Source organism: Labeo rohita, chromosome 5, assembly GCF_022985175.1.
Source record: "Labeo rohita strain BAU-BD-2019 chromosome 5, IGBB_LRoh.1.0, whole genome shotgun sequence".
NCBI lineage: Eukaryota > Metazoa > Chordata > Actinopteri > Cypriniformes > Cyprinidae > Labeo > Labeo rohita.
The window spans coordinates 33,382,872-33,410,290 of record NC_066873.1 but is presented as its reverse complement, the minus strand read 5'-3'; the positions used below and the strand labels follow the sequence as shown (position 1 = coordinate 33,410,290).

The following is a 27,419-nucleotide window of genomic DNA, read 5'->3' as shown; positions in this document are numbered from 1 at the left end:
GTACATTAACCGTCCAGTCCATGCTGTTGTTTACATCCGAGTATTGCCAGTTTGGCCATGCATCCGGGTAACTGACCAAATCGTGACTTAGGGGCAAACCATCAATTTTTAGCGCCACAACAAAATAAATTACCTGAGTTGTGAATGTTATCAAACACTTATTCTGTGTATAGCGAAATAATGACAAAAATGTTTTTCTGTTTAGTTGTCCTCGTAGGAACACAAACAATGCTAGTCTTACGAACAACTGACTGTTATGCACCAGTTATTTTTAGTGAATCAAAAGCTCAGAGTGCGATTAGAGCAGTTCGATTCACTATTAATGATTCGTATCGGCCGGTTCTCTAACCGAATATATATATATATTTTTTAAAACGAGTTAATCCCTGTATTATTTACAGCAGTAGCAGAGAGCATCTCAAAATACACATGAAACGAACTGAACTGAAATACACCCAGTTGGATCGGATCCTAACTGAACCAAGAAACCTGAAATACCTACCTAACTGATACATAATTATGATTATATAAATCATTAAATCATTCAGTTATATATCATTACATAAATCAGTGACTGAAAAGTTTAATCTTGAAACTCTAGAAATCTAGGCCATGCTTGATCTTCTTTTTTAAACATTTTTTTTTCCTTAAAAAAAAAAAAAGTACAGCTTAAAAATAAATTATTGTAAATTAATATTGAAGTCCAACATCTAGAGTGATAAAGACATAATCTGTACATGGTACCCAACTCAGTGCTGATTAAAGCGTGACCGATGCATCAAAACAACATTAACAAATAGTATTTAGATACAGCACAGTATTTCATTAAAGTAAATCAAAGGCGCAAATTTTTTTTTTTTTCCATGGCTATCACTCTGCAGAAACACAGAATGAGCAATTTGCTATTACTATTACTCTGACCTGTATATCAGAGCACTGGTGCATAAGGAAATAGGTCAAGGCTATGTTAGGGAACATGTTTGCAGGCAATCACAGGTTTAATGAGCCTTAACATATTGCATCTTCACTACGCATCTCAAAAGCCTCAGGGTCACATCCATATCGGACACACAGGCATTTCAAATTCATTCAAATTTCAGTTTATGAATGTCTTGCACTTGCAAAGGATTGGTAAGTTCCTCTGACCTCTGGAATGACCAAACAATCACTGTACATTTGCCCAAGTTAGGAAAAATGTAAATGAATCTCGAGACGTTGTTAAAAATAATTTACTTTTATTTAAATTTCATTTGTACGAGCTGCTTTAATCGTGCAGGAAGAAAACACTGTACTACCAGGTGTCAGAGGAATGTCTTTCATCAGGGTTTGTCTGATTCAAAATGCAACTTTATTGCAATATTTAACGGAAGTGGATATCCTGTCTGACTTTGATGAGGTGTTTGGAAGAAATGCATTCAAGAAGTGAGAAACATTTACTGACCTCAACAGGAAAAAAAACAACACACAGCATAACTTTTCAATACAAACAACAAGATAGATATCCCTTAGTAGAAAAATTGAGTGGTATAGTTTTAAACAATCCATGGGCGCAGCGCCATCTTGCAGCTTGGAGTCAGCATGACATCCTGAGAGGCGTCGAGGTCAAAATGGCAGACGACAGGCTGCATGTTTGTTCAGTGTGTATGTGTGTGTGTGTCTTTTCCCAAGTTCACTCCACATGGATTTGGGCTGAGTGCCCTTGACAGAGAAATGAAAGATTGTTCAGTCTTCATGGATGTTAAAAAGCTTGGCCACCTCATTCAGATCTGCATGATGTTCTCCGTCTTTGATTATCTACAAACACACAGACCACACAAAAAGTTAATAATCTTTCTCAGAGAAACACCGGATGGAGAAAGGAAATAATGTCTTCTCTCACCTTCCTTGCGATGGGCATTCTGTTGAAGACATTCCACAATACAATACCGACCACTACTTGGTCCCTCAGGTAGAATATCACTCCCTTCCCATAATCCTCCTTCTGCTGGATAGGAGGTGGAGTGGCCTTTGTTTCTGTCTTCAATGTCCCGGCAACTGCCTCTGTCTCACTCTCGGAACGGATTCCGGTGCCTGTAAACAGAGAAATGGGTGTTTTTGTTTGTATTCTGCTATTGATGTTACCCAGGAACTGATAACCCACAAATCCATAGTAGTAGCGATCTACATGTTAGCAAATGTTTGTGTACCTGATTGTTCGGTTGCAGCTTTTGGTGTGTCCTTGGCTGTGGCTTTAGCAAATACTCCCACGGTGGGCAGGCTGCTGTCCACAATACCGATGGCTTCATATCCAACATCTGGACCTAGATCACTCCTGAAAACAAGGACACAGTGTGAGTGCTGAATAATGCAATTAAAGAAACACTAAAACGTGAGCTTGAAGCTATTGTTACCAGAACATTGACTGATGCCAGTAGGGTTTGCTGGCTCCGGTCATGTTCTCTCCAGCCAGTCTGCCACTGACCACCGCGTGATCGTGATGCTCTACGCGTCGACGACCAAGCTTGATGTCATAGAAACATGCAGCATCTCCTGCCTAGAATACAAATGCCGAAGAACTTTACTTATGTTAAGAAAACTATGTACCAGTACAGATCCTATGAAAACTGAGCCAGGCATTTCCTTAGGATCTCCTGAATACCAACAATATCAGTAGTATTAAAAGCTCTCCTGTTTAGTTTAGCTGGAGAAGCCCTCAGCCTTACGTACCACCCAGATGTTGGAGCGAGCCTGGAGCTCAGCATTAACCCGGTACCCTCCGAAATCAGAGTCCACCTCCAGGCCGGCAGATTTGGCAAGTTCCACACTAGGCTCCAAACCAACTGCTGCCACAATGTGATCTGTCTTAACCTAAAACAACATAAAAATAATAATAAATTACCAAAAATAGATATTGTAATTAGCATACAGAAGATCAGACAAGGAAAAGCAGACTTACCAGTCGTCCATCCTTCAGTCTGATTTCCAATTTGTCATTTTTGTAGCTCACGTTTTTCACTAGAGCGTCTGTGATGACGTTTACACCCTCTATGAATGATCAAAAGGTTAGCTGTGGTTATCTTAAAATTAGCCCATAATTTACTCACCCTCCAGAAATCCTAGGTGCATATGACTTCCTTTTTTCAGACGAATCCAGTCAGAGTTATTAAAAATCATCCTGGCATTTCCAAGCTTCATCAGTCCAAAACAAGTCCGATAAAGCAATAAAGATGTGTTTTGGACTAATGAGGAGAAACACCCGCCCATGCAATGATAAAGCTTGGAAATGCCAGGATGATTTCTAATGTAACTCCAATAACTAACCCTTTAAACTTTTCTAGTTTATACTGCCTACATTTAATCATTTACAGCTAAACAAAGCCATTCCTGTGATAAATAGAACTGGGATAAAACAATAGTTTTCAGACAGGTTTCTCAAATACTGTTATTGATATAGGTAATCCTATTCCCCCCCACCTTATAGCACATGCAATTTGTTGAGCCAGTGTTGCCATGTTGGGCTGCTCAAATGAAATGTCCTTTATTCATTCTCTCACCTTTGCGGACTTTCTCAGTGGTCCAGTTACTCAAGTATTCAGGCAGTACTTTTCCCATGTTACCCTTCTCTGGGAACATCTGGATCACCTCTAAACCAAGGTCGGCTGCAAAGAGGGAGAGAGGGAAAGAGATTTTTTTATATATATCCTAAACTTTTGAACGGCAGTGTATGTGTCTATATATATATAGGGTTATAAATGATTTTTAAAGAATTTTCTTATGCTCATCAAGGCTGCGTTTACTTAATAAAAAATACAGAAAAAAAAAAAACGTAATATCGGTAAATATTACAATGTAAAATAGCTGGTTTTCTATTTTAATATATTTTAAAATATAATTTATTCCTGTGATGCAAAGCTGAATTTCATCAGACATTACTCCAGTCTTCACTGTCAGAATGATCCTTCAGAAATCATTCTAATATGCTGATTTATTACTTTTATTATATTGGAAACAGTTGTGCTGCCTATGTTTTTTTTTTTTTTGCAACCTGTGATTCTTTTTTCAGGATTATTTGATGAATAAAATGATAAAAGGAGCAGCATTTATTCAAAATATAAATCTTTTGCTATCACATTTTATCAATTTAACACATCCTTGGTAAATAAAAGTCTTAATTTCTTTCTTATTAAAGAATTCTTAATACAGGTTTCAACAAAATATTAAGCAGCACAACTGTTTTCAACACTGATAAATAAATCAGCATATTAGAATGATTTCTGAAGGATCATGTGACACTGAAGACTGGAGCAATGATGCTGAAAACATCACAGGAATAAATTACATTTTAAAGTATATTCACATAGAAACCAGTTATTTTACACTGAAGTAATATTTCATAACATTACTGTTTTTCTGGATTTTTGATTAAATAAACGCAGCCATTATGAGCTTAAGAAACGTCTTTTAAAAAAACATTACAAATCATACTGATCCCAAACTTTTGAAAGGCAATGTACATATAAATATAATGGTATTATTAAGGAAAAAGCTATGTCATTATTTATAGAAATTATACACACACACATATAATATATATATGTTTATATGTATATGTATATGTATATGTATATGTATATGTATATGTGTGTGTATATATATATATTTGAATGACAGCTGAGTGTTTGGACTCACATCTGCGACCCAAGGCACATGCTAGCTCGCTACCAAGAAAACCTCCGCCAACGATGGTAATGGACTTAACCTCCCTGGAGATTTTCTCTAGAGATTTAAAATCTTCAATCTACCAAAAAAGAACATATGAAGGTTAAACAGAGATTATATATTTATATATAGACAGGTTTCTGTCCAACAGTACATTTTGACCAATATATTTCCATTATTTTTCCAGTCACTACATTTCTAGGACTTACAGGAAAAATATATATATAAAAAAAAGAGAATGCAAAGCAAATGCAATTTTACACATAAGAATAACAATAACTTTGTTTACTACAAGAATTTCCATTTCCAAATTCCACCATTTAAAATTCCCTGAAATGTTTAGGTTTTCTATAACTGTAAGAACAAGATACAGATTTTGTGGCCATACAGAATGGTAATATTTAATATATACCCTTACGCTGATGGTTGTAAAATTGTGCACTACGCTTAATGATTCACAGCCCTCTGGTTAAAAAAAAAAAAAAAAAAAAAAAAAAACATACTCTAGTAATTCATTGTGGTGTGTGATATGCTAAAGCAGAATAACAGATTAGCATAAGGGTGCCCTCCAGTGGTGTTTTGCATTTATGCATTAGCATCTCATGAGATGATGTTCATATGTGCTTAGTAAAAGAGCTCTTATTAAACATATTATTCTGGCTTGATTTTTTCACTGTACTGACACCGTAGACTAGGTATAAATGAGGTATGATCTGATTCAGTCAACATAAAACAGAATTCAAAGACCATTTGATGAGCATAATCAGCAAGAAAAAGAACATGAGGGAGGTATTTATTTTATCCATCATCTGATAAAAACAGTTTTCAGTGTTGATTAATTGCATGTTGATAAAAACCAACCTTTTTCATCATTTTGATTTCATGCTGACTTCAACATATTAAATAATTTGAACACTACTGCTCAATTCTGCTTGTCCTAAAACTCCACAATGTGCAGTAAGACATACTTTTCTAAAGAGGGTTGTCCTCTTCATCACCTCCTCTCCTGCTCTGTCAATCACTTGCAGATTCCTAGGCACCCCACCTAATAAACACACAAAAATTTACAGGACAGTCAGGAATAGATTTTACACCTCTGCGTGTTTATGTGTATATTATACATGCATTTTACCTGTGGCAATCAGGCACTTATCATAGGAGATCTCTGCACCATCACTTAGTTTGACTTTATTTCCTCTGACATCCATGTGTACCACCTACACCATGGGTACAAACAAACACACACAGAGGTACGATGAGGACAACTCATCCACACACAATTATGCATGCATAAAACATTTTCTCCTCTCATGTGACCTCAGCATTTTTCAGACAGGTTCATGTAGATGCAATTAAGAACACAGCTTTATAGTAACATGAGATGCTGATGTCAAGAGTTTCCCACCTTACGGCCTGTGAGCACAGCCACACCCCCATTCTCCACTTTGGCAAGATCTGCGGGACTGACGTAGAACGACGGAGGCTGGAAGTAAATACTAAAACAGACCAAAAAAGAAAAAAATTCACAAAAAAAAACAAAATTCTGAAGTAATTTTCTGATGCAAAAAAATCACATTAGTATGTGGTCTGGAACATTCTGACACACCTCCTCTCTTTACCATTCCACTGTTTGAAGCGCAGTGTTTCGGTGGCCTTAGGGTCATCAGAGAACCAGAGCTCTTTAGAAAGAGGAGGTCTCATGTAGGGAAGGTCAGACTCTTCTGTTACAATCAACACCTATATAAAAAACATTCACAAAACACACACACATTTTAATACCCAGAAATATTTTATATATCTGGCCAGAAACAAAATATTTTAAATATTCTTAGCATTCTGCAAGGGAACATCCATGGTTGTGTAACTTAAGATTTTACTAAATGTATTTTTAAGGCTAAAACTGCTGTTAAACTTCTGAGCTGATCATATTAAAGGAGTAGTCCACTTCCAGAACAAACATTTACAGATAATTTACTCACCCCCCTTGTCATCCAAGATGTTCATGTCTTTCTTTCTTCAGTCGATAAGAAATTATGTTTCTTGAGGAAAAAAAATCAGGAATTATCTCCATTTAATGGACTTCAGTGGTGCCCCCAAGTTTGAACTTCCAAAATGCAGTTTAAGTGCAGCTTCAAATGGCATGCGCGTCGTAGAGACGAAACAAGACAAGCATTTGAGGTTAAAAAGTACATAAACTGTCAGTTTTTTTCAAAAATGCCTGATCGTTTTGCTAGATAAGACCCTTCTTCCTCGGCTGGGATCATCATCATTTTGGAAGTTCAAACTTTGGGGCACCATTGAAGTCCACTATATGAAGACATTACTGAAATGTTTTCCTCAAGAAACATAATTTCTTATTGACTGAAGAAAGAAAGACATGAACATCTTGGATGACAAGGGGGTGAGTAAATTAACTGTAAATTTTTGTTCTGGAAGTGAACTCTTCCTTTAATTAAATGTTTAATTAAAATTTCATTTAACCTCATTTAAGGAAATACTTTTAATACTGGTGCTTTGCAAACCTTCTTCTAAGTATTGTTTACAATGTACTGTGCGACTCACCCTGGCACCAGGGTCACGTGCCCGAATGGACCTGGCTGCAGCGAATGAAGCCGTGCCTCCACCAATCAGCAGATAGGGAGCGTGTTCAGGGACATCTGGGTGAGCAGCAGTGGGTTCAATGGGCTCAGCAGCAGGAACAGCCTCAGAAACTGCAGCTGGTTAAATAAAGAAACATTTAGTACAAACAAACAAGCATTTATTAATAACTTGACCTGGACACCAAATAAGTGAAAGCACTTAACATTATCTGTACAACAATATGTGAGTGATCTCAGGAACACAGTGCTAGATGAGGGGAGAGATTAGCATTTTATAGTAATATTAGTGCAAACTGTACCTCAAGTAATCTGGAAACGTGGTCATACGTGTGTGACCTTGTACCATTAGCATTAGCCATTAGCATTACAACAGTCACACAAAACAACTGTTCAACAGAATGAAAAAACTGAGTTGGAACGAATATAAGGCCTTGAAAAGAAGAAAGGACAATGTGGTTTATAAAGACAAAAAAATGAATGATCTTCAATGAGAAAGAAAATAACCGACCTAAGACAGACCAAGACATAATAATTTAGTCAACTCAAATAAAAGGCAAATCAAATCAAAGAGCATAGCAACGGAAAGTTTAGAAATAAGTGTCCATATGTGTGAATGAAGGAATTATCAGTATCTTTATCGGTAACATGTTTAAACTGATCCCCATCCAGTCAGAAGTGGACTCTTACCACTCTCAGAAACAGATGAAGCCTCTGGAACATGCTCAGCGATGATTACAGGTGTAGGCTCTGTTTCTTAATCCCGATGTAAGAGCAGAAGAAAGATGTTAACCTCAGTTTACAAAAATATTTTCCTCGGTAAAAGAAACTGGATTTCCATGCAGATGTGTCCAGCTTACCACTCGCAACTTCTGCAACAGGTTCCTCTACCGAGGCTTCAACAACAGGCTCTGTTACTGGGGTTTCCACAATGGGTTCCGGAATAGAAGCTTCTACAACTGGTTCTGTTACAGATTCTTCTAAAACAGGTTCGGTTTCAGTGGACTCCACAACAGCTTCCGTCACCGGAGGTTCTTCAACAGGAGGTTCTGTTAGAGCAGGTTCTTCTATGCCACAGAACGAGCAAAAAACACAAGAATGTTTGACCGAAACAGAAGAAGCAGATAGATAATCGCCTTCAAACATCCCTAGTATTTTTTTTTCATTGCTCAAAATCTGAACATTTTCACACTTTGATGGGTTGTATGAGTGGTTCATCTGGGGTAGGTTCATCCAGTGAAAAACAGGAAAATAATGGATCCAGGATAAGGAATGAATTTGCAGGACGGAAAAGGGTAAAAACATAAGGAAAGATGAAGTTTGGTGAATGTGAAGGTATCAGAGTCTTCATCCACTTCCTTAGTTGCAACATTTTCTGTGTGACCTTCCATGACAGGATCTTCACAGGATCTTCTTCAACACTACCATGTTACCATGATCTTCTGAATTATTGAGACTATCATAATGGATTATTCTCTGGAATTTTCTCTTAGACCTCTCTACATTTACATTTGTCTCCTTCCAAGAATCTAACTCCAAAAAACTGAAAGGTCCTCTTTGGTTAACATTCGTAGCTGCTAGTTGATTCTGAGGCAGTGCCAATCAAAAAGTCCAACAGGAACTTTGGGAATTAACAGAACATTTTGCCAGAACAAGTCCTGATGAGAGCTTCGCCAAAACATCAGCTTCATTGTGCAAGCAAAGGGCCAATCCAGAAACATAGATAGTAAACCAATCTAACAACCTTTCCAAACACTTTAACATGAATAAAGAAGCTAAAGCAAGACAACGAGCAAGACAAAACAGCTTTTTCGAAGCATCTGAGAGTTAGTGGGACAAACAGAAGAAGGAGGAAAGAAAATAGTTGTGTCCTTGTGGTGGAAATGTTTGGTTGGTGACAGATAAAGTGTGATGCAAAATACACAACTGACAAATGACAGAATGAAGACGACAAGACAAGCATCAGGCATGTCCATCAACAATGAAAGAACTTCATAGAACATCACCTCAATCCAACCATTCTTGGCCCAATGGCAGAAAGAAAACTTGGATACGTTTTGTACCATACTACCCTCTAAACTTGAAAAGGCTTTGTAAGTGAAATTTAGCATAAAAAAAATGGATAGTCAACTGATTGGGTGAGGAATGTCAATGGAGTTACTCACAAAGCAGTCACACAAAAACAAATGCTCATACGACAGTGGAGAGAGTTCACCAAGTATGAGTAGAAGTGAAAAGTTATAGTGACTATTCTACAGATGCCTGACAGTTTACATTTACAGTTCCTGGCAGACGCTTTTTAAAGTTATTTAGCTGCTGCCCTCCTGGACCGGAGTTTGACACCCCTGATTTTATAGGAAGGTGCATATAATAGAGGTCAACCGATGTATCGGTTTTGCCGATTAATCGGCACCGATAGTTGACTGGCGAAACTATCAGTTATTGGCAAAAAATCCATGCCAATAGTTTTTTCCGGGTTGGGTCCATTGCTGGAGTTGCTGGCTGAGAAGGTCGTCATTATACAGCAAAGTCCCTATAGTCTTTGTTATACAGCAGGAGAGCGGCCTCTAGTGGTGGTAATCACTGACAGCACATGCCATTTGTTTAGCCACATGACACTGCGCTGCACAGAGCGGGACACTTCAAAGGCGGATTTAAACAAAAAATAAAAAAAATCAACAATGAAACGGTGTGTACAGTATACTGTAGTGCATGTTTTCATGTCATTACTAAGCAATGAATTTGTTGACTAGATGCTGCATTGGTGGAGAAAAGACAGCAGTATACTTTTGCCCGTTTGGTGATCAAATAAAGTCGCAACGCATCCAGTGTGTGATACCAGATAGCTGCAAGTTCTTCTAGACGTGACGCTGCACTTTTACCCATTGTGTGACTAACATATTTTTATATTTTGATTAGATAACCACAAGTTCTAGAATAGAAGCAGTTAAACTGTGAAAGTACACAATATCCATATGTATGTAATTTCAATACTGTGGCCTTTGTGTAGATATTTAAAGATGGCCATCTTTAGCTTGATTGTTGATGTAATGGTAACACTTTACAATACCAGTCCATTTGTAACATTAAAATTGATAAAAGCTGTAGAATAGAAGTATTGTTCCTTGTTAGAGTGTGTTAATTTCAGCATTTACTGATATATTTTAAAAACTTTAGTTGCTTTTGTTAACATTAATGAACAGTTTAAATACTATCGGTCAATTAATCAGTATCGGCCAGTGTGGTCCAACCTAGTTATCGGTATCGGCAAAACCCAATATCGGTTGACCTCTACCATATAATCCAGAACTGTTAGGAGAGTTACGGACAACATTAAACTAATACACAAGACAGTTAATAGGAACATAAAATAGACAGTCACATGCAGTATGCAGTGTCCCAAGAAGCATGCACAACTGAATATGACAGTTCATGTGCATTTTAACAGTTTTCTATTATGGTTACAACAAAATCATGGCTCAGCGGAAATAAACAGAAGGGATGTTTGGTGGGTATACAGTGATATAGGTCAAACATCAAACTACCTTTTCACAAATTACAGCCTATATTGTACATGATGAAGTGAATCTTTTAACTTTCTCTTCAGTTTCACAATAAAATCTATGATAAAACATCTATGATAAAACATAAATCCTGGATAATTAAAAAAAAAATCATATCAAATCAAATCATGTTGCATGCTCATCTACTGAACTACCATGCAAAAACAGTTCTAGTAGAGTTCTAGTGGCAATCAAAAATAAATCATTATCATTACTGTATATCTACTTGTATAAAGAAGACAAATGACAGGAAGCTGTTACGAATAAAGACCATGTTAATAAATTAACAGCACATACCACTGTTAATACTTGCATATAGCTGAAATATCATTTCAATGCATATGTTTTTAATGCATTGAATTAATGCAATTGATATTATTTCAGCCCTTTAAGAAGCAGAGTTGTTTATGGTCAGTAAATTACCAAGTTAGTATTCTGTATTCCGTTTTTTAGGTAATCAAATGTTGGGCTGTGTTTTAATGCCATGTCAGCTTCCTTGACTATTTTCATGGTGAAATACAAGCTGAAATGTATCCAAGAACAATTTAAATGAAGATTTTTAAAGTCTGCTTTAGATAAAAACTCAGGGGTCAAAGTGTTAAGTCAAATCAAATACATATGCTTGTAATCAAGAGAAATAAAATTTCCCTTGCCTTTATAGAAATAAAACTTATTTATAAAACGTACTGTCCAGGAAAAAAAATATTTAACTCCAACAAAAACTTATCCTGAAACACCACAGAAACTTCCTGTTTATGCCTACAAGTAGGTAAAATTGGAATAACTGCATTACGAATAATTTTAGCATTTAAAGAATTATAAAATAATTAAATGTTTGAAATTACTTTGTTCAGATTATATTTTAAATTAATTTCACGAAATCAACTGGTTTATGTTAAGCAATATTATGCTATACACACATACCAAAATGAAGATACTGCACTTGTAAGCAGGAGCTGATAATTGTACATTATCCAAATATAATGCACTGTTTGATGTGTTGTTAAACACTTTTTCAAACTAAGGAGAGTTAAGAATCCCCAAGAAACATTTCCTACCGAGAGTGTTGTTTCCTTTTGCATGAACAGGACATTCTGTGCATGTTAATACCCATATGTCCACCAGTGACAAAGGCAAATACCAACCAGAGCCATAGGACCTCAGAGCACAACAGCACTGCACCACTTAAATCAAATGTTCATCTTAGTTTTCCAATCAAATCAGATTTTAAAATTTCAAATAAGAATGTCATCAATGCACAGACAGTGGACCACGTGCTCTGTGTGTAAGGCTGTGAACAATGTGTATATATAGACAGACAGATGGAGAGAACCTATATCAGGGTGTAGCAATAACCACTCACCTTCTTTTGACTGTGCCACAGCTTCAGCTGAAACACAAAAGACAACATACCACTGAATTAAACTGTATATATATGAATTGAATCGATAACTGCTAATTAAATGAGACCGGTGATTTATTATTTGATGTGTGTTCATGTGGTTTGTTTACCTACCTATAGCCTCAGTTGCTTGTGGTCCTTGTTTTGACCTACTGACAAGTTCTATCATTCGCTCATTATATCTTTCCTTGTCCCCTGAGACGGTGCGGTAGGCCTTTAACAATTAAACACAAACAATTAAACAACACTTACTTCGATCTCTACAGATCAATGAATCAACATCATATTTGAAAACACCAGGAGGTGAAAGCTGTGTGTGACCGATCAATAAGAATGTGAGAACGTTTTTGACTGATATTATAACAACATTTTTTACTACACTGAAGAAAATTATGATCCAGAGTCTAAAATGGCAATGTGGAGAAACTGTTATACAAGCATTCATAATAAGCTAGCTTATTAGCCTGCATTACCAAATGAAATTCATATCTAATTCTTTTGTGATAAAGTCTGGTACATGTAAATACCAGTTATATGTACGGCACATATCTAACAATTTAAATAACCTGCAGTTTAACTCACAGAGCATAGCAAAGCAATGATATGTACATGTTGTATATTAGGTATCCTGTACATAAATCAACATTATTCACAAACTAACCACAACCCACATAAGCAGTAACAATTCTAACATCAGTAAAACTTTTATTAAATTTTTAAGCAATTATGGAGGATATATATATTTATTTTTTTGTGCGCTATCAATATGGGGCTGACAAATAAGCAAATCATAAAGCGGTACTTACATAAACTCCTGCCCCCAAACATGTTGCTCCAACCAGGACATAATACAGAGTGTTTTCACCACCCCCTCCTGCTGGCCCTGATGACATCGGGGACTTCTGAACCATCTCCAGCTTTCTCCCATGTCTGAGCACTGAGAAGTCAATCATAAAGCGATATATATATCTATAAAATGATTTTATATACACAGAATATTAAATGCTAGATGCAAGTAAAGTGTCTATTTTAATGTTTCAAATAACTGTTGTAAAAATAAATTGTCAAAATATGGGTGAAACACTGTTATTTGGAGTAATAGAAAATGAAACAACATACTTATTCTATCCTGTATTTATTTAAATATATAAATAAATATGTGATGTGATATGTGATACTAACATACTTTTAGTATATTTTAAATGAATAAAAATGCATTGCTGACGAATGGGTAAAACCTAGTGGTTTGAAGGGTATTGGTAAAGTTGCTAAAAACGTAAAATTACACTTAATTAGTCATTTTGGGCTGCACTGTGATCCTTGAATAGAGAATCTTGATTCTTGCTTCAAATATGCCTGACAAGATTTTTTGGTATACAAACTACTGTTATACTGAATTACATTTTTTCATTCATGGGGAAAATTTTAAACAGGACACATTCTAAGATTATTATCATTCTAAAAAAAATTAAAAGCTGTTTAATTTCCCAAGAACAAATAAATATGTCTGTAATCGAATTTTTTTCTATTTATCATGGTCTCATGAGTCAGACAACTACTTTCATTGAAAAACTTGTATCGAAGTAAACTATACATTTTAAGTCTAAAGTCTATTTAAAATCAACATTTAAATGTCCATGTATTTATTTAATTGGCAACTACCAGTGCAATAAGCAGGAAAGATATAGTCAGCCAGTCATTATATTAAAATAAACTGTTGCTGTACAATTACGAGACCAGTCAAACGTTTTTTTTTAAGATTTTTGATGTTTATTTTTAAAGAAGTCTCTTCAGCTCAAAAAGCCTGCATTTATTTAATCCAAAATACAGCAAAAGCAGTAAAACAGTGAAATACGGTTACTATTAAAATAACTGCTTTCTATTTAAATATATTTTAAAATGTAATTTATTCCTGTAATCAAAGCTCAATTTTCAGCATCATTACTCCAGTCTTCAGAGTCACATGATCCTTCAGAATTCATTCTAATATGCTGATTTGCTGTTTAAAAAAACATTATTATTATTACTATTATTATTATTTAAAACAGCTGAATACATTTTTTTTCAGGATTTTTTTACTAACAGAAAGATCCAAATGTAATAAAAAAATGAAAATGAGATTTTTCTTTTGAGTAAATGAGTATTTACTTTTTTTTTTTTACTAAATGAGTATTTACTTTTGATCGATTTAAATTGCTAAACAAAAGTATTAATTTCTGATTTCCTTCAAAATAGAAAAAAAAAAAAACACTGACTCCAAGCTTATGAACGGTATAATGTTACAAAAGCAAGAGAGACTTCTTTAAAAAGATAAAAAATAAAGATCTTAATCAAAAACTTTTGATTGGTAGTGTACCGCTGGAATGACAGCGTCACGAAGCTGTCAAAGCCACAAGTGCGTGAGAGACAGACTTGATGTTCACCGACCTTGGCCCAACAATTAATGCAATTCTTCGTGCAGCCCTGTATTAACCCATTTAGCGTTTTCGTGACAAATAATCATTTTGACAGAAATCTCACATAGCGTTTTTTGCTAAAAATGAGCGTAACTGTAAGGAAGTGTGTCCATATGCGCTGTGACCGCACACAGTACTGAATAAAACTTCCAACAATGTTTATCTGCTCAACTGAGTTAAGTGTGTTTTATTAGTTTCAACATCTATACGATCAAATAAAATAACTAACATCTGGACAGCACCCCATAGCACGCACCAAACTGGACCTTTATCCTACCGGCGCCTGGACTTGTGTTTCCATATACATTGTGCAAGCCTTTCTGCTAGAAATAAAGTTGACAGGGATTAGCTGAGCAACAGACTTCTGCCGCTTTTTTCAACTTGCCTGATTTTCTCGCATTCTGCAGACACACAGTGGATGAGGCCCTGGCCAGCGGAGCCAGTTTATTCCATACTGTCTTGCACTTGAACATCGTAGCTCTACTGTGTCGGTAAGACAGCCTGGGGAAGTTCACAGCCACGCTCACCGTGCAACTCTAGCACAAGGCCGGAGACCTTCTCAGGTCACACAGCTACTGGAGGCGCTTCCGGTTTCCGCTGACGGCCCGCCCTCCTTCTAGTTCCACTTCCACTGATTGGCTGCGGCACTGACGGATTATTGAATAATTGGTTAGTTTTTCAGTCAGTTACAGTTTATGACCGTTACAGCGTGACGATTGGCTATTTGTGGGGTACGCCTTAACGACGCCACAGGTCGTGTAACGAGAGACCGCCCAGTTAACGTCCCAGTGCCACTTTATTCAAGGTATATAGAGGCAAGTGATGGATCTTTCTTAACATTTTTAGTCTTACAACTGGCGTTTCACTCATTTATCCTTGAATTGTTAAAAAAAAAAAAAAAAAAAAAAAAAGCAATTTTTACTCTGGATTAAAATCATTCGTAAAAATATTTTGTAACAATATCGAACACTACCGTTTAAAATTCTGGGGACAGTACATTTCCTTTCTTTCTTTCTTTCTTTTTTTTTTTTTTTTTTTTTGTTGAAAGAAATTAATACTTTTTTCAGGAATGATGTTAAATTGCTAAAAAGTAATAGTATGGGCTTATATTGTTAAAAAGATTATATTTTGAATACACTCTGTTGTTTTGATCACAGGGTGTTAAAATATTAAGCAGCACAGCTGTTTCTAACATTGATTATAAATCAGCATACTAGAATGATTTGTGAAGGATCATGTGACACTGAAGACTGGAGTAATGGCTGATGAAAACTTAGCAGTGCATCACAAAAATAAATTATATTTTATAAGTATATTAAAACAAAAAGCATTATATTAAATTGTAATTATATTATTGTTTTGTTATGTGTTTTTTATCAAATAAATTACATCTTTGATGAGCAGAAGAGACTTCTTTAAAAAACAGATTCCAAAGATTCCAAACTTGATTCCAAACTTTTAAATGGCAATGTATATAATGGGGAAAATATTTTTAAAGGGGTCATGACATGGAATTTTTTAAATTATTACTATTTTAATATGTTCCTTGATGTTTACTTATAATGTTTATAATGTTTTTGTTTGTTTGTTTTTTTGCACAAAAAATAAACAAATAAATATGTGGGGGAAAAAAATTTCAGACTCTCTGTCTGAAACTACCTGTTTTTAAGGGGAAGGTCCTTTAAGGCTTCTCAGTAACTGGCCACTGTGATGATTGGCTAACATCATTGCATAGGAAACATTATCAACTCCCCCTCGCTATTGCATGTGAGTGTTTTGACAACATAATTAAAAAAAAGGTAATTTCCAAACAGAGCATTATGAAATGATTTACTTACAGTTTGTGATGCAGCTGCAGTCAGATCTATTACTGCTTCATCTTTCAACAAATGTTTATTTGTGCACTCTCCTTGACACTGTGCCTCGATTATGAAACAACGTGTTCCACTAACACAGGGGTCACCAAACTTGATCCTGGTGGCCTATTGTCCTGCAGAGTTTAGCTCCAACGTGCCTCAACACACCTGCCTGCAAGTTAAAGTATACCTATTAAGACTTTGATTAGCTGGTTCAGGTGTGTTTGATTAAGGTTGGAGCTAAACTCTGTAGGACACCGGCCCTCCAGGACTGAGTGTGGTGACCCCTGCTCTAACACGGTCTGGGATGCCAATAAAAATAAACTATCCGTTTGTTTCTTACACTGGGTAGGAAGATGACTGTTCGTTGATGACTTGCTCTGGAGGCAGTGTTTATGCAAATGTTTGTGCCCGGGTGACGTTACCTTGCACCTCAGATCCAAATTAACCATTTTTGGAGCTTGATTATATAAATGCTTTGTTTATGATGAAGGGGACGTTCTAAGCTATGAAACTTGCAGGATGTTTTAATGGTGCAAAGGCCTCTTATATGCCAGTTCACTGCAAATTTGATTTCCCATGTCATGACCCCTTTCAGTGTTGGGGATAATGCAATACAAGTAATGTGACGTACATAATCAGATTACTTGTTCAGGTAGCTAGTAAAGAAATGTATTACTTTTTAATTTACAAGAAAATATCTGAGTTACTTTTTCAAATAAGTAACGCCAGTTACTCTGTTTTACCAATGACTGATTGACAGCTCTCCTTTCCCCATGTTGGGGGGAAATCGGGAGTAAGCACAGAGGCAAACTCATGCTGCAAACCTGCAATAATTAAATATTTTAACTAAAATATATCCTTTATGTATTTAATACCATTGTAATAACTAGTGCTGACCTTCGATGATCCAATTCAATCACACTAAATAAGCAAAAATGACATTAGACTAACATTAAACGAACATTTTAAACTAATATTTGTGCTTCATTTTTTACTGCTACGTGAATTCATATTTTCTTCAGTCTGAGGCTTATTCATTTTACTTTTGGTGTGAGTTTTTACATTTGCCCAAAATAGAACTTTTTATATTAAAAACAAACAAGCAAGCCCTGCCCAGATATTAAAAGTAACGTGAAAATAACGTAACGCATTACTTTACATAAAAAGTAATTAAGTAGCGTTTTAGGGAGTAACGCAATATTGTAATACATTACTTTATGTAAGTAACTTCCCCCAACACTTACCTTTTAGGACACGTGTGCCCTGTATGTTAACAGTGCATGGAATACAAAACAATGAAAAAGTAACATGAACAACAGTGGCGCTGCAAACTACCCCCAGTTTTCAGATCAATCGACACCCCTGATTTCCCACATGCAATCAGGCTGCTAAAAAGCGGGGCGGCGCCGTGACCGCGGGACTTTCCAGCGAGGAAAACAAACTGACATGCGGAAGAGTCCTGAACAGCTCACAGACCTTTGACTCCTTCAGGATACGACAGGAAAAGCAACTTTCTCTTTCTGTCATGCGAGCGCTCTGTAGAACACTGTCGGACCATGACATCAAACCTACAAATCAACCCCAATTATAGCCAGCTGGACGAAAACACAAATGAAAACAAGCCTGCAAAGGGCCAGTACATAGTCTTCTTGATTCTTACTTTAATATTAAGCACGGAGACGTTTATCACGGCTTTTCTTCTATATGACTTCTCCGAGGATATTCACAGAGTAAGTTAAATCGTTTAATCACAACCTCTTCTTAAGTCGTTATAATTTTTTAAAAAGAAATATTTAGACAAACAATGTGATTCTATAATTTTTTTTTATCATATATATATATTTTTTTACTTTAAAAGACTCGTGAAACAGGCAAAGATGGAGGGTATCCAATCCACTGTCTCTCCACAGATCTTACCCAACCAACAAATCAAGCAGGTATCGCAAGCTGTGACTTGTTCATTCAAGAACTGAAACAAACCGCACAGCAGGTAGCCTATTTAAAACTGCTTTAAGATCTGAATACATTTTGTAATATTGAGAAATATATGTAGAATGTTCCATACTAAAACTAGATTCCTTTTTGAACAGAGACTGTTGCTGGACATACAGAATCATGTACTGGGAACATTAGGAGGTAATAGAAATACTTTTTATATACACTACCAGTCAAAAGTTTTTTTAATGTTTTTTTTTTTAAATAAGTCTGCTCTGCTTACCAAGCCTGCACTCATTTGATCCAAAGTACAGCGAAAACAGTCAAATTTCTAAATATTCTTACTATTTAAAACAACTATTGTCTATTTGAATATATTTTCAGAAGTAATTTATTAAAAGCTGCATTTTTAGCATCATTACTCCAGTCACATGATCCTTCAGAAATCATTCTAATATTCTGATTTGCTGCTCAAAAAATATTTATTATTATTATGTTGAAAACAGCTGAGAAGGATTTTTCAGGTTTTTGTGATGAATAGAAAGTTCAGAAGAACAGCATTTATCTGAAATAGAAATCTTTTGTAACATTATATGTCTTTACCCTCACTTTTGATAAATTTACAGTATCCTGGCTAAATAGAAGTATTTATTTCAATAATTTCTTTCTAAAAAAAAAAAATAAATAAAATAAAATCTTTTGAATGGTACAGCGTACAATGTTACAAAAGCATATTTCAGATAAATGCTGGTCTTTGGATCTTTCTATTCACCAAAGAATCCTGAAAAAATGTACTCAACTGTTAAATATTGATGATAATAATAATAATAATAATAAATATTTCTGATTTGCTGTTATTTATAATAACAGCAAATCAGCATTAGAATGATTTCTGAAGGATCGTGTGACACTGAAGACTGGAGTAATGATGCTGAAAATTTAGTTTTGAAATTTAGCAGGAATAAATTACATTTAAAATATATTCCAATAGAAAGCAGTTATTTTAAAACGTAAAAATATTTCACAATATTACTGATTTTGCTGTATTTTGGATGAAATAAATGCAGGCTTGGTGAGCAGAAGAGACTTCTTTTAAAAAACAATAAAACCTTTTGACTGGTAGTGTACTTATGTAGCCTCCTTGTTTTTTTTGTTTTTTTTTATTTATTGGTACATAGCCTACTGCTGCTAAGGTTATCTATACTCACGAACGCAACTAACTTGCAATCAAAAATGGTAAACTTGAAAACGCAGTTGAAACTACATGCCTGTATGTAAAAATAATATGCTGTTTAGACTTCCTTTGGGGGATTTTAGCCTTGATTTGTGAAGTCAGACCCCACAACCCCACAATTCTCACTCTGATTCAAGCATTGTATTTAATTGAAAGTATGTTCTTGGGCTTACAGACTATAACATCACTGAGATTTTCAAACCTGCTGTGCACGTTGGGGCAAAACAAGAGCTTAAACAATATCAAAGACTGCAGAAAAATGGTAAGATCTTCCCCACAGTAAAAATCTACTGTTTACATAGTACGAAAAGTATGTCCAAACGACACACATGTTGTACGAGATAAGGTAACAGCGTTCATCTTTCTGCTTTTTTGCAGACGGTATTCCTGCAATGGATCGTATTCAGTGGGACAACATGAACGGCCAGTTCAGTCAGGAGGGGTTAATGCGCCTCAGCCCCGACGGAGAAATAGCGGTGCCACAGGACGGAATTTACTTCGTTTTCTCTCGGGTTAATTTTGAAACACAATTAGGACAGATTATGCACTTTACGCAGTACTTATACAAGACAACAGCATCCTATCCACAGCCAGTGATGCTCGCAAAATCTGTAGTGACTCCCTGCACGAGCGTAAACTCTAGTGTACAGCTCTATTCCAGCCATCAGGGGGCGCTGTTCCGCTTAGAAAAGGGCGACAGGCTCTCCTTGTACGTGCTGAATATAAGCGCAGTGCGCTTCCCCCAAGAAGCCACTTACTTCGGGGCATTCATGATTAACTGAGCAAAACAGCAGCATTTTGTTTCAGCTGATTTCTTACAGAGATTATATACGTGTCATTTGTTTTTTCAGATATATATTAATAAAATGTATGTATACCAAGATGGCGATTGAGTTTCTTTTACCCACATCAAGACTAAATAAGTGTTTTAAAGGTTATTTTTGCAGTTTTAATGCAATGTTTATTGTAAAGTAAACCCTTTTGTATAATGAGATTATGAAAAAAACAGTCTATTAAGACTTTTTAAAGTTTTGCATGAAACTTTAATGAAATATTAAAACCCTAGTGAAAAATAAATATACTGAAGTGTATTTAAAATAAATTTATTTCATGCTACAAATACATTTACATATTTATGTACTTAATTAAAATACCTTGCAATTGTAATTTTAGTGTACTAAATTGGAACAGAAGTTGTGCAGAAATAGTGCTGAAGTCCACCTAAATATATACTTGAGCAAAGTATATTTGATTGTGCTAAAGTGGAACTTTGCAAGTATAATAGGTACACTTTAAAATGGCTTGCATTTAAAGACCGATATTATTTAAAGATCATACACTCCTCATTAATAGTGACATTAAAACACATTTTAGGCTTAATATTAAGAAATGTGCATTGTGCACAAGTGTTACCCCAAATAAAGTTTATTTATAATTTTTATATAAGGAAATCGATATGTCAGTAAGTATTTGAATAGATTTAAACTATGCATAGTATAAAATCAAAATGTATTACTTTTTTACTAGGGAAGTCCATGTGAATTTTGGTTTTCAGTCCTGTTGATACAAGTGTAGGTGTTTTTAGTCAACAGCCAAAACAGTTCAAAAGCAGTGTAAGAGAATTTGATGTTATTTAATAAAGAAATTAAAGAAAATTGAGAATACAGACCAATTTCTTTACAAATTTGTGATCCCCTAAAACCATGATTTTACAAACAAACAAACAATTTGGTTATATTATTCATATATCTTTCTGTTTACATGGTTACATGTGATATACATATTCCTAAAATCCAATATAACGAATATGGGAAAACAGAGATGAATACTAGACTTTGTTTGTCCATGTCATTGATTTACTCTTCTTTTATGTGAACGATGAGGCTGCTTAGCTGTTTTCTTCTTTTTAGAAGCAGCAGCCTGATCCTACAATGGGGAGTGAAGAGAGAGCTTTATTTATTAAATAATTTATATTCAAAATGTTGCTTAGTTCAGATTTTCTTCTGTAGATGGATTAAACTGAAAAATACCACATGGCTGTTACATTACATTATAAAACATGGAATTTTAAAGATGCAGATCTACAACAGAACAGTATTCAGTTTTGAATTTACATATCGTAACACACTAAATAAAACTGTAAGTTCTGACCTTCGGAGCTTTAAAAAAGAGAATCTTTCTCAGGGTGAATTGGGGCTGAGGGGTCATCTTTCCATCTACTTCTTTTTGGTTAATTAATACAATGGCCTCACGACAGCTTACATCATTATTGACTTTAGTGAGGATCCTCAAGATGTCCTGATCTCTAAAAATGAAGGAAGAAACCATTTAACATATAAACTCTGACAAGAGGCTTAAAATAAAGTGTTACTACATGTAATAAAGCCAGTGTACTGGATGCTCACTGTTCACTTCCTTCTTTCAAATGTTTACAAAGGGACTGTATAAACCATGATCCACTGAATGGATTACGGATTGAAAAATATCCCTCCACAGTGGACAAAGCAATCAGAAAATCTGAATCTTTGGGAATGCTGTATGATACACTGTCAGACGTCTGGATGGGATCAGTACTATCTGTAACCACTACTTTACTCTGCATCTCGCGTCCTCTGCATGCCTGGATAAAGAACACTTTAGGTTTGCCAACAAGAGAGGGACAGTTGACTCCATCAAATGGGGAGGTGATGTCATTCAGGTGACATATTTGCCCATCACATCCCTCGACACCAGTCTCATTTCCATGACTCATGACGCAACAGACAAAGCAGTCTCCGTGACGATCATCCTGACTGTATTGGGTCATAAGCGCTTTTATTTCATTTGCAGTCTTGTCTATCTCTACTTCAACCAGAAAGCCCAAAAATTTAAATAAGGCCTTCAGAGAATCTGAGAAATACATAAAAAGAAGAAAAGTATAAAAGGTAAAGCTAATAAAATGCATGACAACAAATGAAAGAAAGAAAATGTAGAGGACAAAAAGAATGCTCTAAAAAGAATGTAGCCTATGTTAATGAGAATGTTGTTTTGTGATTCTTTAACAATCAAGAATGAAAAATAATTCACTGCCTACCAACATCGTTTTGGGATCCGTTACGTTTCCTTTTGGGGTTTCTGAAGTTCTCATTATTAATAATTACACACAGTCCACGTGGATTACTGTCCATTTTGTACACCTCATTCTAGAACAAAAGAACAAGTTTTACAAAGCACAAGCAAAGAATGAAATCTGTCTGAAAAGTTGTATAATTTTAGGGGAAAAAGTGAACATGTAAACATGTGTTGCATTGTTTTCTCCACTTACCAAGTTGTTTTGTTTGTCTAGGGGGAAAAAAATATTGTCAGTATGTCTTTTAAGCCTTTAAAGTCTTTTTCAATATATTCATGAACAATGTTGGGGAAAGTTACTTTTAAAAGTAATGCATTACAATATTACTCCTTTAAAAAGTACCTAATTCCATTACTTAGTTACTTTTTCTGTAAAGTAATGCTTTATGTTGCTTTTGTGCTACTATTGCATTACTTTTTCTTATCTGGGCTGGGCCTGCTTGTTTTTTTAATTAAATATAAAAAGTTATATTTTTGGCCAAAGAAAAAGCCATTTTACACCAAAAGTGAAATGAATAAGCCTCAGGCTGCAGGAAATGTAATTCTCAATTTCTCTCAACATGGGGACAGGAGAGCTGTCAGTCAATAAATGGAAAAACAAAGTAACTGGCGTTACTTACTTGGAAAAGTAACTCAAGTATTTTCTTGTAAATTAAAAAGTAATGCCTATGTTAATGAGAATGTTGTTTTGTGATTCTTTAACAATCAAGAATGAAAAATAATTTACTGCCTACCAACATCGTTTTGGGATCTGTCACGTTTCCTTTTGGGGTTCCTAATTGCACACAGTCCACGTGGATTATTGTCCTTTTTGTAACCCTCATTCTAGAACAAAACAGCAAGTTTTACAAAGCACAAGCAACATTAAAGAATGAAATCTGTCTGAAAATTTGTTTTAATTTTAGGGAAAAAAACTGAAATGTGTTGCATTGTTTTCTCCACTTACCAAGTTGTTTTGTTTGTCTAGGGGGAAAAAATATTGTCAGTATGTCTTTTAAGCCTTTAAAATCTTTTTCAATATGTTCATGAACAATGGTGGGGAAAAAAAAGTAATGCATTCAGTAAGTCTTTAAAAAGTAACTAATTTTACTTTTTACTAACTTGAAAAAAAATCTGATTCTTTTGTAATGCATTACAAACTGTTCATGAATGCCACAAAACCAATAAAAACAATAGTCTACAACATTTTTTTTTTAAAAAGTAGTTATGTTTTAAACTGTAAAATTGGAAGAGGAAACATGATAATATATTTAAATGAAAACTAAATATGATTACTAAATGTTTCATGTAACTTACCTGTTGTACTGTGTGGCGCTGATGCAGGACTTGCAGGTTGCTCCTGTTTTGGCAATTGCTAAAAGGCTGTCTATCTTTAAGTTCTCGTAAAGGAAGCTGTCTCTGTTCTTCAAGGATGTGAACAGAAGTTCACTTGCTTTCCCCCCTTTTTTTTCACACCATCAATCAGATCACGAGCTTGATCGCTTGGTGTTTTCATCTTCTGCACTATTCCTTCAATCTCCCCTTGCCTAGCACCTTGCTGTCCTGAAGATCATCCAGCAAACTTTTGATGATGGACTCAGACAAACCATCAATCAGTTCAATCCGAAGTTGTTCCAAGACTTTGTCTAAAAGAAAGCGCTTTGGTAAGTCAAATGTTTATTTATTTTTTATTTAACTGTTAATTTGACCCAGTTTGTTCCGTTAAATGTTTAATACATTGAATGAATTAACATTTATTAATAAGTTGAATAAAAATAATTAAACACTAAACATTTTTCAAGCTGCTTATTAATAAATGTTCACCTTTTGATTATTGCTAGTAATTAAGTGTCTGGTGTCTTTCATTTACAACCTATTTTGGGTTCATTTTAAGCCAGCCATAGGCCTACACTCTTAAAAATAAAGGTGCTTCACAATGCCACAGAAGAACCTTTTTGTCTAAATGGTTCCATAAAGAACCTTTAACATCTGAAGAACCTTTTTGTTTCCCAAAAGGTTCTTTGTGGTGAAAGAAGGTTCTTCAGATTACAAAAAGGTAAGAAAGAGATGGTTCTTTAAAGAACCTTTGACTGAATGGTTTTTTGTGGAACCAAAACTGGTTCTTCAATCCACTTTATTTTTCCCATAAGAGTGGGTGCAGCCATTTGTAAATTTTTTGTGTCTGGCTTCCGGTCTCATCCACTTCCAGCTAGCTGCAGAAATAAGCTTGTTTTGCTGCTTGATATTGCAAACTGGTGTGTCTTAACATATTATTTTAATGTATTATCTTAAGTATGAACACACTGTTTTGTAGTGCAAACTGTTTTACCGTTTACTGCACTTCGATATTCTTCTCGTTATTTCCCTATGGCTGATTATGAACCGGACGTCTAACACATTACCAGAAAACAGTTTACTTCCACATTGAAAAATATGGCATTGCTGTGAAGACCCTTTTAAAGCACCTTTATTTTTAAGAGTGTATAGTCATTTTGAAACAAGTTGAGTTAAATAAAACTACCCAGAAGGTTGGGTTCAACATCTAACCCAGCTGCTTGGTTTGTCCATTTTTCATCCAGCCTTGGGTTGCATTTAACCCAGCCTTTTTAGAAAGCTGATTATTGTCACATAGGCATAATGTACAATGTATTAAGTGGAGCGCAGGGCCAGGGCCAGATTAACACTTTATTGTACCCTGGGCAACAATATTCAAGGGCCCCATCATCACGACCCCAGGATCACCATAATATGGTCATATATAGAATATATTACTGTAATATACAGTAAATATACTCAATACTTCAAATCCTAACTGTCATCATATTTTGATTTACAAATATTTAAATGCTCATAGAACTACAAATGCACTACTATGTCCCCTATCAAAGACATTCACTCACATATGATGCTATGAAAACAAAACACATCAGCATCTGTGTATAATCTGGTAAAATTGACCCACTACATTGAGAGGGAGGGAAGTATCCTCCATTTTCACAAAAAATGAATAGATAAGCAACCACTTTCAAACCATCGTTTATTTAACAACACTTATTCCCAATAGAAATGTATGGAATTGATAGAGCTATCACAGAAGACAAGGCAATCAAGTTATTAGTCCAACACAAACAATTTGAAATCTGCCAGTTATCCCTCCACATCAATTTACAGCATTTTCATAAAGCTGGCACCTCAAGGAAAAAATAAAAAAATAAAATGCAGTATCACTATTTGATCATAAACATTTTGATCCTAAGCTCATTTAACTTGTTTTAAAATAGAACAACAACATGTTATAGCACAATTAACCAGTTAAACATTTTAGTGCTACATAAATACACTACACAATACTAAATACACAAAACAATTTCTCTGAAGAAGACAAGATAAAATAAATGCTGTATAATCTGGCAAAACACACAACTTTAGTCCTAAATAATGAGGAAGTGCATGTTTGAATTTGAGTATATAGGTATATACTTTAAATTTTCAGCGTTTCTGATGTCCTTTTCCTTTTTTAATTTTCGCTTCGCGCTCCCACTTAGCTTCTCCATTGTGTCTGATTTTTTTTTTCTGTTGTAGCAACGCCTGACGTCACGTAACGCGCTCGGGCTCGGCGTAAGCTTTGACCCACCTCATGCGGACTGACCAATGAGGAGAGGGTCTTAACTTGAGGCCCTCTCTTCATTGGTCAGTCCGCATGAGACTGACTCTCAACCGCTCTCAACTCACGTTCGAAGTCATAGGCAGCTCAGCATATCTCTGTGCAGCGCAAAAGCCCGGGTGGACAGTTTGTTAAATATAAAGCGGGAGATTACAGATACAGTATTTTGCTCGTGCCCTTGCTGTCCTGGGCCCTTTAGATGTCGTGGGCCCCTGGGCAATTGCCCAGTTGCCCGTATGGTTAATCCGGGCATGCGCAGGGCACAACCTATTACTTTTTGACTTTCTCAGTCTGTGTAAATTTACCTGGGGTTCATCATTTTTTATTTATCTGCATTAATTTCACACTTGTCTAGTAAAAGTATGTTCCTTTGTTTCAGAATTACAGTGTGTACGTTGTTCGTACCCCAAAATAATGGAAGTTCTAAACTGATCTAATAACAGATTAGAGATTAAAATAATAGCAGACTAGTCTCGTTTTAAATTAATAGGCCTACTAAAAACTGAGATCAAAAATTCACTTCAGACAGAAATTGTTATGGTAAAATAAATGTTCGGCGATATCTTCAGCGCACGTTTTTCTCTATATCGCGTTAGTTTGTGGCCCGCGCACCTTTACAATGTATTACTATAATATTTTCACACAATTTTGAATGGCATCTTTGCATAAATCTAACATGTTAATCTAAATCATTTTCAGTCGAAGATCTGCTAAATGGCTTCAATTTAGAACGGCGGCTATAACTGGTTGGTCTAATCGTTCGTTGTTGTTTTTTTATATTTTCACTTTCGATCTCATTGTTCGCGATTTCTTCAAAAATATTAGTCATATAGCGTACAAATGAACTTTTCTGACTCACACCTACACACGGATATTATGTACATTAATTATTCTTACCTGCCATTTCGTCGTATATAAAATGTT

At 35.3% G+C, this 27,419-nt stretch overlaps 3 protein-coding genes across 5 annotated transcripts; 1 reads left to right on the top strand and 2 right to left on the bottom strand.

Annotated features, from left to right (window-relative positions):
- Nucleotides 1-849: 849 nt before the first annotated feature.
- Nucleotides 850-15,301, bottom strand: aifm1 (apoptosis inducing factor mitochondrion associated 1). Of its 3 annotated transcripts, none has more exons than XM_051110265.1 (19): nucleotides 15,102-15,300; nucleotides 13,067-13,197; nucleotides 12,375-12,474; nucleotides 12,222-12,248; nucleotides 8,156-8,359; nucleotides 7,986-8,051; nucleotides 7,261-7,415; nucleotides 6,305-6,435; nucleotides 6,104-6,194; nucleotides 5,831-5,915; nucleotides 5,667-5,743; nucleotides 4,669-4,777; nucleotides 3,534-3,638; nucleotides 2,936-3,024; nucleotides 2,707-2,847; nucleotides 2,391-2,533; nucleotides 2,187-2,311; nucleotides 1,880-2,070; nucleotides 850-1,794 (listed from the first exon to the last, which is right to left on the bottom strand). In XM_051110265.1, the coding sequence occupies exons 1-19, from the start codon at nucleotides 15,187-15,189 to the stop codon at nucleotides 1,723-1,725; spliced, it is 2,130 nt and encodes a 709-aa protein (XP_050966222.1). In that variant the 5' UTR covers nucleotides 15,190-15,300; the 3' UTR covers nucleotides 850-1,722. The 3 variants fall into 3 exon arrangements, with proteins under 3 accessions (XP_050966222.1, XP_050966221.1, XP_050966224.1); XM_051110264.1 differs by having other exon boundaries at nucleotides 851-1,794; nucleotides 8,156-8,362; nucleotides 15,102-15,301; XM_051110267.1 differs by lacking the exons at nucleotides 7,986-8,051; nucleotides 8,156-8,359 and having other exon boundaries at nucleotides 915-1,794; nucleotides 15,102-15,299.
- A 2,725-nt stretch (nucleotides 15,302-18,026) lies between these two features.
- Nucleotides 18,027-20,625, top strand: tnfsf10l4 (tumor necrosis factor (ligand) superfamily, member 10 like 4). The gene is made up of 5 exons (XM_051110268.1): nucleotides 18,027-18,305; nucleotides 18,434-18,565; nucleotides 18,666-18,711; nucleotides 19,920-20,006; nucleotides 20,123-20,625. The coding sequence occupies exons 1-5, from the start codon at nucleotides 18,132-18,134 to the stop codon at nucleotides 20,524-20,526; spliced, it is 843 nt and encodes a 280-aa protein (XP_050966225.1). The 5' UTR covers nucleotides 18,027-18,131; the 3' UTR covers nucleotides 20,527-20,625.
- Nucleotides 20,626-21,358: 733 nt separating this feature from the next.
- casp22 (caspase 22, apoptosis-related cysteine peptidase) lies at nucleotides 21,359-27,399 on the bottom strand. The gene is given in 11 exon segments (XM_051109451.1): nucleotides 21,359-21,670; nucleotides 21,896-22,049; nucleotides 22,150-22,633; nucleotides 22,818-22,926; nucleotides 23,049-23,065; nucleotides 23,587-23,677; nucleotides 23,799-23,832; nucleotides 24,149-24,287; nucleotides 24,290-24,379; nucleotides 24,382-24,477; nucleotides 27,393-27,399. Coding segments are annotated over 11 exon segments (1,299 nt in total). The 3' UTR covers nucleotides 21,359-21,592.
- Between the last annotated feature and the right edge of the window lie 20 nt (nucleotides 27,400-27,419).

Bases quoted from the DNA above. Each gene is read 5' to 3' on its own strand.
- aifm1 (XM_051110264.1), bottom strand. From the start codon at position 15,189: ATGTTCAAGTGCAAGACAGTATGGAATAAACTGGCTCCGCTGGCCAGG. The intron at 6,436-7,260 runs GTGAGTCGCACA...TTTTTTATATAG, and splicing joins CACGTGACCCTGGTGCCAGG to GTGTTGATTGTAACAGAAGA. The intron at 3,639-4,668 runs GTGAGTCCAAAC...CCCTCTTTGCAG, and splicing joins ATGTGCCTTGGGTCGCAGAT to CCGACCTTGGTTTAGAGGTG.
- tnfsf10l4 (XM_051110268.1), top strand. From the start codon at position 18,132: ATGACATCAAACCTACAAATCAACCCCAATTATAGCCAGCTGGACGAA. The intron at 18,566-18,665 runs GTAGCCTATTTA...CTTTTTGAACAG, and splicing joins TGAAACAAACCGCACAGCAG to AGACTGTTGCTGGACATACA. The intron at 20,007-20,122 runs GTAAGATCTTCC...GCTTTTTTGCAG, and splicing joins TCAAAGACTGCAGAAAAATG to ACGGTATTCCTGCAATGGAT.